This window comes from Nicotiana tabacum, chromosome 9, assembly GCF_000715075.1.
Source record: "Nicotiana tabacum cultivar K326 chromosome 9, ASM71507v2, whole genome shotgun sequence".
NCBI classification, from domain to species: Eukaryota; Viridiplantae; Streptophyta; class Magnoliopsida; order Solanales; family Solanaceae; genus Nicotiana; species Nicotiana tabacum.
The window spans coordinates 100,691,210-100,703,904 of NC_134088.1; the positions used below are offsets into that span (position 1 = coordinate 100,691,210).

The 12,695-nt window shown below is 41.1% G+C and overlaps 1 protein-coding gene across 4 annotated transcripts; it reads right to left on the reverse strand.

The window, feature by feature from the left end:
- Positions 1-1,675: 1,675 nt before the first annotated feature.
- Positions 1,676-11,521, reverse strand: LOC107790272 (glucan endo-1,3-beta-glucosidase 14). Of its 4 annotated transcripts, none has more exons than XM_075221947.1 (4): positions 11,363-11,521; positions 9,770-10,800; positions 9,202-9,350; positions 7,153-7,368 (listed from the first exon to the last, which is right to left on the reverse strand). In XM_075221947.1, the coding sequence occupies exons 1-3, from the start codon at positions 11,418-11,420 to the stop codon at positions 9,294-9,296; spliced, it is 1,146 nt and encodes a 381-aa protein (XP_075078048.1). In that variant the 5' UTR covers positions 11,421-11,521; the 3' UTR covers positions 7,153-7,368; positions 9,202-9,293. The 4 variants fall into 4 exon arrangements, with proteins under 4 accessions (XP_075078046.1, XP_075078047.1, XP_075078048.1 ...); XM_075221948.1 differs by having other exon boundaries at positions 7,153-8,973; XM_075221945.1 differs by lacking the exon at positions 9,770-10,800 and having other exon boundaries at positions 1,676-7,368; positions 11,363-11,512.
- Positions 11,522-12,695: the final 1,174 nt, after the last annotated feature.

The following is a 12,695-nucleotide window of genomic DNA, read 5'->3' on the forward strand; positions in this document are numbered from 1 at the left end:
TGAAATCAGTAAACAAGAAAAATATCTGTAAATATTTTTTTATACTTCAAAATCGACAAGAGATTGAAGAAAACAAGAAGAACCTATAAGAAAAGCCAACGATCTTCAGTATCTACACTCTAATCGACGAGATTTGGGGGAAAATTGAAACTAGGTTTTGACTTCATCAGCCCTTTTCTTGTTTTGTTTAGAGAGAAATGAGGTTGGATAATTCAGCCTAGGGTAAAAAATAAAAGATAGCGTGTCGAGTATTTTAATCAGGTGGGTTTTTAAGTAATGGACCGAATCATTAAAAGGTTTGAGTTCATTTATGACGTGGCATCACCAGAAAGAGCGTGACTCACACTCGTTAGTCTTTAACTGGTCTGGGGTCATGAAGGGTGGAACAAAATTTACTTGCAATGTGTTTAGGGGGTAAAAGAACACCCGTTTAGTTAAATTGTTCAAAACTGTTTATAGGACAAGTTTAATGGGGTATTTATGTATTTTGCCTTTTTTGAATCAAATGCAGCTCTTATTTTGAGTTACATGGAAACTCTATACGGACCAAGAATATGATTAATACTAGTCTTTCTTCTTTCTTTTTTGGGACTGCAATGGCTTCAATCTGCATTTCTGGTTATATATCATTGGACATGATATGGGACACCACTCCATGTCTCAATTAATTTATCCTTTCAGACCTGCCTGTTTTCTTGTATTTTAAAGGCATTATGTGGTTCATATCTTTTTTTTGTTTAATAGGAGAATCTTTGAGGAAAAGATTTAATTCGATGATTCCTTTTATAAAATTAATTTCTCATCAAATTTAAAATAGTTAGATTACGAATTAGGAGTTTTAATGAACAAAAAGTCACAATTTGAGTTTTATTTTCATGAGTTCGAATTTAATGATTTTTTAACAACTCTCATTCGGTGGACTCTCTTCTTTTTCTATTTACTACTATATGTCAAGTGAAGATAATATAAACCTTAACACTACATGATAACGTCATTTCTGATAGAGTGATAAATATATATATGTATGTATATATATATGTATTTTTGTATATTTATATACAAAAAAAATATACAAAATTTATACAATTTTATTGTTACAGAATGTAAATAGTTCTTACAGCGAACGAAAAGTGATATTTGCCCTAAGGTTGTCCCAGGGGATGGGACGAAAAGTGATATTTTTTGTATATTTATATACAAAAAAAATATACAAAATTTATACAATTTTATTGTTACAGAATGTAAATAGTTCTTACAGCGAACGAAAAGTGATATTTGCCCTAAGGTTGTCCCAGGGGATGGGACGAGACGGGCCTAAACGGGACGGGATAAACAGGACGAAACGGTATGCCCACGGGACGGAACGAGACGGTTCGTGAGCCCTAAGTAGGCCTTTTTTTAATTAAATTTTTTGTAATTATTTAAGCATTAAATTTGGCAACGGCTAATTTTTTTTTTATAGATAGCAACAATTATTTTTTTTAAGTTAACAATGACTAAGTTTTTAAAGTTTGCAACGGCTATTTTTTTGACTTATTTAATAAACTTAAAATTTAATAAATTATAAAGAAACTAAGTAAAGAACTATAAAATATTACAACAAAAGACTTGTAACGAAATATTTTAGTAATTATAATAGAGTTGTAATTTATTTAATATAATTTCAAGCCATAAAGTAACTGAGTAAGAGAGTAAGACAATTCATAAATAAAAAATCAAGGCTTAAAGTCTTTTATTTTATTAATAGAACTTTCAAATTTCACAAAAAATTGAAGCTTGAAAGTTGCTTCAAATACTTGACGAATTAATTTGATGCTTGAAAGTTGCTCCAACAATTTGCCCAAATACTTGAAATGTAGTTGATTGTGAGAAAATTGAGAGAATAATATAGATAGAATGTAAGAGATTTGAGAGAGAATGATTGATTTTTGTGAGAAAAATGAAGATGGATGGGGGTATTTATAGTTAAAATAGGGTCAAAGTGTAATTTAATAAACTTATGGGTTAAATTAAAAGTTTGGGGGGAGGGGGGAGCCAAATATGGCCGTTTATAGACATTGGGAACGGTTAAACTTGCAAACAATGTCGTTGCCCAACTATTTAAAAAAAAAAATAAAAAAAATCACGCGGTACAGTCGGAACGGGACGGTATAAACGAGACGAAATGGGCCACTCGTCTCATCCCGTGTACCATTGGATATGGCCCCATCCCGTTTAGAACTAAGTGGGTCGGGCCGGGACCGGGATGGGCCGACCCATTGGAGAGCCCTAATTTTCCCTTTAAAATTAAAGCATAAAAGAAATCGGGAAAAGGGCAAATCAGAAGACACAACAAGATAATAACGATAAAAAGAATAAGGGAAAGAACTGGTGGCTAGTATAACAATTCTGGAATATGTCATAATATATGTTACGCGGCGCCTTCCTGATGTTCCTTGGAAGGGCGACGTAAGGCTAAGCAACCGATGTCAGTGCGGTTGTTATGCGCCAACTGAGGTCCTCGCCGTACGCTAGACTAGATTGTCAGTGCCGTACGAAAAAACCAATGTCGTGAGCAATTGAGCAGCGGAAAATGAGCAACTGATGATGAAAGCTGATGATTGTATTGATTGATGATGAGGAAAGCTATTACAAGATGCAATGCGGTGTCGGGGGGGAGAGACACCAGTACAGAGAATTGTTTGAATGCTTGAATGTTTGAATGCTTTGGTCCCCCTTAATAATGCTTAAAAAAATAAACCAAAGTTACATGAGTTGACCTAAGAAAGCTGTAGAAGCACACTGAAAATGAATGAAGTAAAACTACTCTATAATTACAATGAAAAGGACTTAGTCTTCTATGGAAGCAAGTCCGATGGCAGCAACTTTGTCTTGAGCAGCAGGGTCTGCGCGCGCATTGCTGTGGGCGCGCGCGGCACTATTTGGATCTGCCAGCGGCTGGGCGCTGGTGCTTGGCATTGGGTCTGCGCGCGGGACACTGTCTGGGTGTGCGGTGCTGATGGCAACATGATGATTTGGGCGCGCGGCATTGTCGGTGCGCGCGTCACTGATGGCATTGGCCAGCCGCTGGGCGCTGGCATTGATTATCGGTGGGGCGACAGAGGCGCATGCTCGCTTGTCACTTGGCTCTGCCGAGACCACGGGGCCGACCGTGGCGCTAGGCGTTGGGAGGCTTGTCGGGACGCCACGGGGCGCGTCCAAGGGGTCATGGGTCGATGATGGAAAGCAGCCCATGACATTCTCCCCCACCTGAGTTGGCGACGTCCTCGGAGCCTTACCTGCAGGATGATGATGATTGGTCAGGCTCTTGATGGCTGGGAGGTCTGTTCCCCTCGGTGCTGTGAGATGTCTTTCTGAATGATCTTCCATGCATTTCTGAAATGGCCTGAGGCGGCTGACATGGAAGACTGGATGGATTTTCCACCAGGCTGGTATGTTCAGCTGGTATGTGGATTTTCCGATGCGCCTTTCAATGGAAAAAGGCCCGATGTAGCTTGGCAATAGGCGAGGATCTTGGGTCCTCTTTGCAAACAAGTTTCGCCTCGGGGTTCTTACCATCACTTTGTCCCCTGCTTGATGTTGGGCAAAGCGAACGGTTTTGTTCGGCATGCCTCGTTGCCCTGTCTTGGGCCCTGACAAGATAGCTCCGCACTATCTTCAAAGTTTGTTCCCATTCTGTAGAGAAACTGGCAGCTCGATGAGATGATGGTATGTTTGGTGCATTCACATTATGTGGGAGTAGCGGTTGCTGTCCGGTAACAATTTCAAAAGCGCTTTTGTTTGTATGGGCGCACTTTTGTCAATTGAAACACAGCTGAGCAGCATCCAGAAGCTTCACCCAATGTGTTTGTGACCCGGTAGCAAATTGGTGGAGATATTCCTCCAGCATGTCATTGAACCGGTCTGTTTGATCATGTGTTTGCTGATGATGATAGCTTGAGTTGTAACTCAATTTGGATCCGAGGCAACTGAAGAGTTGGGTCCAAAACTTGCTAGTGAAGCGTGGGTCGCAGTCACTGATGATGTTGTTGGGCATACCCCAATGTTTGACAACATGGGAGAAGAAGAGTCGAGCTGTTTCTTCTGCCGACATGTTCTGTGGGGCTGCGATGAAGGTAGCATACTTGGAAAACTGGTCTACTACCACCATGATGGTTGCATGATTTCCGACCTTGGGTAATCCTGTGATGAAATTCAGGGAAATGCTTTCCCAAGGTCTCTGTGGGACAGGTAGCGGCTCCAAGAGTCTCGCTTGTGCTGAGTGATCCGACTTGTCCTTTGGGAATGCTTGGCAAGTCTTCACACAATGAGGGGCGCCATGAGCTGTTGGACCCCGATGATGTGATGCCTGTTTGATGATGTTGAGGGCAGCCGGAACTGTGGGTTCAGGTCTGTTGGTTCCCTCCTTAGACTGCATGGCCGTGATGTTTCCAGCGGCCATCTTCTTGGATATGCATGGTATGGTGTGGGGTTTGGCCCCGTTGTCTCCCATCATTAGGAGCATGTTGGCATATGGTACCGGGATGGTGTTGGTCTGCCTGAGGAATTCCAATCCCACTATCAGTTCGAAGTCATCGATGATAGCTATGCGTAGGTCGAATATTCCCTTGTATGGGCCAAGCTGGATTGGCGCTTCTTTGGCTATTCCACTCACTTGCTGAGATGGAGAGTTGATAGCCTTGACACGACCCTTGCATTTTTGCACTGCTAGACCGAGGCGTTGCACCTGAGTTGAGGCCAGGTAGTTGTGGCTAGCACCCGTGTCTATCAATGCCCGAATAGGTCTGCCGTTTACTTTCATGTCAACGAACATTAAGGTCCTCTTTTGTGATGTGGGAAGCCTCTCGTCCGCCTTTCCTTTCCCTTTCTTGTCGATTGGGAATGCCTTCTTCTTGGGGTTGCCAGTACTGGTTCCCGCCAAGGTATCATGAATGGAGCCGACAAATGCGTTGAAGGCACCTACTGGATCGGTGTCGTCTGGGTCGTCGGTGTCTGACTCGTCATCGTCAACAGTTTGTTGAGCATTGACTTGTGTATTGGGGCATTGATTGTTCCAATGTTCCCCGCCGCAATGACGGCATTCTGATGGGGGCTTTCTCCCCTGATGGTTGTTGACTGATGCAGTAGTGTTACTGCTTGAGGAAGGAGTCTTGGATTTGGATGTACCTCGATCTCCTCCGTTTCTGTTGGGGCCACCGTTGCTAGGTTGGCTCCCGTTGTATCCCCCTCGGACAGGCGGCTGGGGCCTATCCTTCTGAGTTTCCAACTGATAATCCCCAAGGCACTCAGCAGCTTGAATGGCCTTGGGTAGGGTATCTACCCGTTGTCTTTGCAGTTCCATACGAGCATGAGGTTTCAAACCTTCTATGAATGCGAACAGTTTGTCTTTGTCCCCCATATCCCGTATGTTTAGCATGAGTGCGGAAAATTCAAGCACGTAGTCCCGCACCGACCTGGTGTGGCGGAGTTCACGCAACTTTCTTCGTGCATTGTATTCCACATTTTCGGGGAAGAACTGTAGGCGTATGGCGGCCTTCAGTTCCGCCCATGTCTGGAGAGTATCTTCACCGGCCCTGATGGCTTCGTATTTGACTCGCCACCAGAGTTTTGCATCGCCTTGAAGATACATGGCAGCAGTTGCTACCTTTTTGGATTCTTCCAAATGTCCAACGGCATTGAAGTATTGTTCGATGTCGAAGATGAAGTTTTCCACTTCTTTAGCATCCCGGACTCCGTTGTATGGCTTGGGCTCCGGAATTTTCAGCTTTTGTGGCATGGGGGCAATGTTCATGGCACCCCTGATGTGGTTTTCGCCTCCTTTGAGCAGGCTTTGAAGGGCAGCATTGACAACATTGAGCTGGCCTGTCAAGTTGTCTATGGTTTGCTGCATGACTGTCAGTCTGTCTGCCTCTAGTTCCCGATGGGCTAAATCCTCGGCACGCTCCTGTTGGAGGTCCTCGAATTGGCCATGAATTTTGGTTGCCTCGACGGCAGCCGTTTGTCGGTCTTCCTCAGAGTCTTGACTGATGTTTGCTATGTCATTTTCGGCCTGCCGCATTCTGCGGTCCAGGTCGTCCAACCTTTGCACTAGGCTGGGTTTTTAGATCAGGCAACGTATCCACGATGGGCCGTAATGCGTCAACCGTCTCTTCTAGGGTCGTGATGCGATCCCCATGATTCACCATTGTCAGAAATGGTGATGATGATGCCAATGATTTCCCTCGTCCGATGTCGAGCCGAGGCTCTGATACCAACTGTTACGCGGCGCCTTCCTGATGTTCCTTGGAAGGGCGACGTAAGGCTAAGCAACCGATGTCAGTGCGGTTGCTATGCGCCAACTGAGGTCCTCGCCGTACGCTAGACTAGATTGTCAGTGCCGTACGGGAAAACCAATGTCGTGAGCAATTGAGCAGCGAAAAATGAGCAACTGATGATGAAAGCTGATGATTGTATTGATGATGATGAGGAAAGCTATTACAAGATGCAATGCGGTGTCGGGGGGAGAGACACCAGTACAGAGAATTGTTTGAATGCTTGAATGTTTGAATGCTTTGGTCCCCCTTAATAATGCTTAAAAAAAATAAACCAAAGTTACATGAGTTGACCTAAGAAAGCTGTAGAAGCACACTGAAAATGAATGAAGTAAAACTACTCTATAATTACAATGAAAAGGACTTAGTCTTCTATGGAAGCAAGTCCGATGGCAGCAACTTTGTCTTGAGCAGCAGGGTCTGCGCGCGCATTGCTGTGGGCGCGCGCGGCACTATTTGGATCTGCCAGCGGCTGGGCGCTGGTGCTTGGCATTGGGTCTGCGCGCGGGGCACTGTCTGGGTGTGCGGCGCTGATGGCAACATGATGATTTGGGCGCGCGGCATTGTCGGTGCGCACGGCACTGATGGCATTGACCAGCCGCTGGGCGCTGGCATTGATTATCGGTGGGGCGACAGAGGCGCATGCTCGCTTGTCACTTGGCGCTGCCGAGACCACGGGGCCGACCGTGGCGCTAGGCGTTGGGAGGCTTGCCGGGACGCCACGGGGCGCGTCCAAGGGGTCATGGGTCGATGATGGAAAGCAGCCCATGACATATATCATGTGTCAGCACAATTATAGTTCCCTTATTATAATAATTCTAATAAAATGGGATGACAACTATTGCCAGAGAAACTTTTCTGTTCTTATTCAATTTGTAAACGAATCAACTATTCAACTAATAAAAAGTAGTTACACAATTTTTTGAGTTTTTTATCTATGAATTTTTTTTGGTATGAATGTAATGTATATTGATCATGACTTCAAGTCCAATAAGCAATTCCCCAGCCAAGTTAGCAGTGTGAAATAGAAAATGGAAGCTGCGCCGTCTTCGACTACCTGTGCACGCAAAATCCAATTAATATACACATTACATTAACTGAATCAAGACTAAGAAACCATCACCATCTGCCGAAGAGTATAATAACATACATTTCAGCAGCCATGTTTCACAGCCAAATTTGAAAATTAGTTGTTGTCAAAGACAGCCATGACTGTATTATCACAAAATTAAACGCATCGAACATGTCCGTTTCGAAGCTGTTTCATGTCGTGATCACTAGTTCACTACACGTCTGTTAAACGCAGGGTATCTCCCGCCCCAGATGGAACCTAGGCAGGTCTAAAGATATCCAAAGACAGAAATATTTGTATCAACGGAAAACACAAAAGTTATAGGACCTTCATAATCAAGCTGTTCTTGCCCGAATCGGGGTCTCTATGTCAAGTTCTATAACAAGATCATGACACGTGCCTGCATGTCCGGTAGCACAACAAGGGGCGGAGCTAGCTCTGAATTCCGAACCCATAAATTTCAAATCCTGGCTCTGCCTCTAAGCACAACCAAGGGCCGGTCGATAGATACATGTCCAGTAGTAAAGGGCAGTGAGCGAGAGAAAGCTTTGTAGCAAAGAGGGTATAAAGTGCCACAAGTTTCTGAAACTAACTAGATGTGGTGAAGGTTTGTCATATAACAACTAAAGAATCAAATTCAGTGGGAATATAGCCAAGGCAGTATGTGGAAAATGTCAAAGTGGATTCTTCCATTTGTCAAGTTTATCTACTCATATCAAGCCATTGCTGATGTAAGAAAAGGTTTCAAATGGGCTCCATCATGTTTAAAGTCACACAGCCAACTTTGCTGCTAAAAGAATCCTACTCTGTGTTACACCTTTTCAAGAATTTGCCAACCAAAATTTTCCATCATGCCAGATCAGTTCCTTATAAGCACATACTTTTATCTGCAAGGAAACCAAAATAAATACTATCTAAAGGGAGATTTTTTCCCTTTTATGCCAACCCCCCACCCGACCTACAAGAAAAAGAAATAAATAAATAAGGAAAGCGATTAAGCACACACACAAGAAGGTGGTGGAAGTTAAAGAAGAGGGAACTTAGAATTGACTCGAGGATGATAGGTGACGCCAATATTGACTGCTCCACATCAGATTGATGCAACAAATACTCTATTTGAAAATAATGATAAAAAAGAAAGAAACAAGATGTCATAATCAGATATAGGATTCACCAGTAAATACAAAAACTAATGAGCCTTTCCACTTGGCAATTATATTCAACGTGAAAAATAATTCAGAATTTGGTGATAGAGAGAGGGTGGCTTTCTTTTCCAACACAAGCCAATATGGACTTTTGTCTTCAAGAAGATGATGGGAAGTTTGTAAAAATGATATTCATATGCATGATTGCTAGTGGAAATAAGATAAGGGTGATGAGACACATTACCATATCTTCAATAAAGAAATGATACAATGAAAGGTATCCTAGAAAGTAGGTGATTAGCAATTGACTGGGCAGCCCAGTGCACAAGGTATCTCGCGTTCACGCAGGGTCCAAGGAAGGGCCGCACCTCAAGAAGGGGCGTGATGTAGACAACCCACTCTAATTCAAGCATTAGTGGCTGCTTCCACGGCTCGAACCCGTGACCTATATGTCACACGGAGACAACTTTACCGTTTCTTCATGATCAACTGTGATTAACAGTTGACTATTGCTAGAACATTATAAGGTGGTATTTCAGCTTACAAATTGCAAATTAATGAAAACAACTTTGAAGCAGCATCATATATAGTAATTCAAACTGATTTAAGAAAATTAAGGGAATAATGAAAGCATATGAATAAGGAGAAAAATGAGGTTGGCAGTCTTTCTTACCTTTTAATATCTATCTATCAGCAAAAGTTCTTGACAAAATTGAATCATCTCTAATCTACTGGTATCTCCATATTTGATCTATTGTACAGCTTTCAGAAGTGTATGAAGAAAACCAGAACAAGCAGAAGAAAAGCAGAAATAGGCAAGGCCTGAAACAAAACAAAAAAAAAAAGGATAGCATTAGAAGAGTATATATAATTTGCAAGATTCAACATTTCAGAAAAATAATGAAAACAAGTCTTGAAATAACCACAACTACGCTGTAATTAAGAGGACTTAATGAAAATAATGTAATACGCATCATATGAAGCAAGGTGAGTTGCTCTGATGGTAAGCACCCTCCACTTCCAACCAAGAGGTTGTGAGTTCGAGTCACCCTAAGAGTAAGGTGGGGAGTTCTTGGAGGGAAGGATGCCGAGGGTCATTTTGGAAACAGCCTCTCTACCCCGGGTAGGGGTAAGGTCTGCGTACACACTACTCTCCCCAGACCCCACTAGTGGGATTATACTGGGTTGTTGTTATTGTTGTTGCGTCATATGAAGCAAGACAGAAATAACATATTCCTTACGTTTTTCTTGGCAGCTGAATAATCCATACGCGGAAGAAATCCTTGTAACCCGATGTTATAAACTGGAGTTCCATCGGGATAGTAGAGGCCATAATTCCTCTCTGATGCTGGACCGGGCTTTAAATTCTCATTAAAGAGCGCAAACACATAAATATCAATGGGCTCAGATGGCTTTGCTGGAGTTCCTTGATTTTGCTGTATACGCCGAAACAAGTTACCATTATATTGCGCTGCATTTTCAGGTGTTGCTCCAAACTCATTTGGGTCGCCCTTCGATGGCCAACCTGTCTCAGAAACCTTAACTTGAATGTCTGAGTAGCCCATTGCCTTAATCGCTGAATGAACTGCATCAATTTGTGCATACAACATGTTGTCATACTTTAAATTTGTGATTGGGTCAATCGTACCAGCATTAGGCCGGAAAAGTACATAATCAAGCGGGACTTGATCGGGGCTGTCTTTGTATGCAAAGAATGGATAGGCATTTATAAGGAACGGCGACTTAGTCTGGGTATGGAAATTGAGAATGCCATGAATGTATTCAGCAAGATCTTGTCGAAATGAACCAGAGGAAGGCGGAAAAGAGTTGCCCAAGATCCCAGCCGAGTGGGCGTGTGCCACATATATATCATTGCTAAGGCCAAGATTAACAAGAGCCCGATATACACCTTGCATTGCCGGGAGGAGGTTATTCATCATCTGTGTATCGTTCCCCGTTAAGATCTCGTTCCCAACAGTAATACAAGTGATTTTAGTCTGAGTATGGTAAGGTTGAACATGCGATTGAATCCAAGCCTGAGCTTGTTGGGGATCAGTCATTCTTTCTAGGTACTCATTCCCAAGTCCAATAACAAATTCCACATCCGTATTAGCGAACGCACTTAACACGTTTGGATCAGCGTCATAAAGTTTAACTCTCGTAACATTGAGAGATCTGAGGAGATAGGAAACTCGCGACGGTGTTGGCAAATTATTGGCAATTTGGCCATAGTTAATTCCAATTCCAAGGCTGAGGGTACTGGCAAATAAATCTGATCAAACAGTTGAATTAAAAGTAAATACCTTGTAGGGGGAAAAGATGAGGAAAACAAAATATGTACACATTCATTTAACAATTAGTAAAAAACTACTAACTACTAATAGGAATTAACTACTGCACATATCCACCTATACTTCACCAAGAAAATCAGAGCAAAAACTCTGTTTTTTTAATCAAATGACTAAAACCATGTTCTGCTGATAACTTCAATTATCTCTTGAATAAATGAACAGAATAATCCAATAAAGACACACATATTCCCTATTCCTTAGGACCAAGAATCCACCTTCACTAAATCTGGTGATAAACACTTAGCAAGAACTTCATATTCACCAAGCAATACTACAATTCCCACCAAGTAAACAAGAAACCAACTTAAAAAGACTGAATCTTTATAACCAACGGCAGTTCTAACCCCCCCCCCCCCCCCCAAAACTACCTCACCCAAGAACCAAAATAGCATAAAAACAAACTAGTTGATGAAAAGGACAAACAAGATTTGTACAAAAAAAGGGTTACTAAAAAGAGTTAGAAAAAGAGAAAAAGGAAGTGACCTGAAAGAGTAAGGAGGAGGAGAAGAAGAGGCTTGAGGAAGTTGAAGAGGATGGCCATTTCCCCCTTTGCCAGCCTAGCTAAATCTCAGCCACGACGGCTCTTTAATGATGTATATGTATCCTTATTTATACTACATGCAAAAACTTCCTTTATTTCTCTTTTTCCTTTAGTATTATATATTATTATATATTATTTCCTTATTAAGCCCTATTTAAAAGGAAAATATACTTTTATATTTAAAAATAATTTAATTTTAAACTTTTAATTATACTCTTAAAAAAAGTTAAATACTAGTATTACATATTCAAGATGAAGGGGAGCTTTGGCGGTAAAATTATTGTTATGTGATCACGAAATCACAGGTTCGAGTCGTAAAAACAACCTCTTGTAAAAATGCATGATAAGACTTGTAAAACAGATACTTGTGATTCGGTTCTTCTCGAGATCTTACGCATAGCGGAAGCTTATTGCAACACATATTCAAGACCATAAGTTACACCTATCTTCTTGGCTCATATAAATTCAAACGAAAAATATATCATTATTTTATATGTGTTGTCTGATCTAACTAAAGGCATCTAAATTTGTTAAACTTGCAAGTACATGTTATTAAATAATTTATTTAGCAAAGTTGAAGTAGATGGACTAGCATCAAATACTAACTGTAATTTAACTTTAAATTATTATACTGTTGCTTTCGTGTCTCGACCAATTGACCATTCATTTATGAACATAAAATGGTATATTATACAGCTGTTATAAAATAATTTATGTTAAGATTTTTTGTGACTATTTCCAGTCGCTTTCTTACACGTAAGTTCTCTGTTTCCTTTCTGAGTATCAGCCGTTTATGTAGTTGACGCGTGAAATTTACCGACATAACTTTCTTATTTGCAAATAGACCTTTGAAGTTTTTCATAATTTCATTTTCGCTGCAATGTACTTTCTGTTTTGTTTCTTAAAGTACAATAATCATTTCCCAACAATTACCGCGTGATTAAAAGAAAAACTTCCCGTTTTATGCATGTTTTTTTTTTGTTCCAAATTATGTAGTGGAAAATGTTCATATTGTTCTTTCTAGTCAATTGATTTGTGGATCATGTCTTTTTTCCCGAGTGAAATGGCGAGGATGCAATTTACAGCTAAGTTAAATTATACAATTATGAATAATCTTTTATGATAAATACAACTTATCATACTTTGTGATTAATATATCCTAGTATTTCAGTACTTGCACATATTTAGGAAAGATTTGAACAATTATTGAGTACCATAGTTTCAAAATAAATTTTAATTATATTCAACTTTAATTATTGCGTGAAATTCATCAAT

What these genes read in the sequence shown, in the direction of transcription:
- LOC107790272 (XM_075221945.1), bottom strand. Translation starts at nt 6,058, where the DNA reads ATGCGGCAGGCCGAAAATGACATAGCAAACATCAGTCAAGACTCTGAG.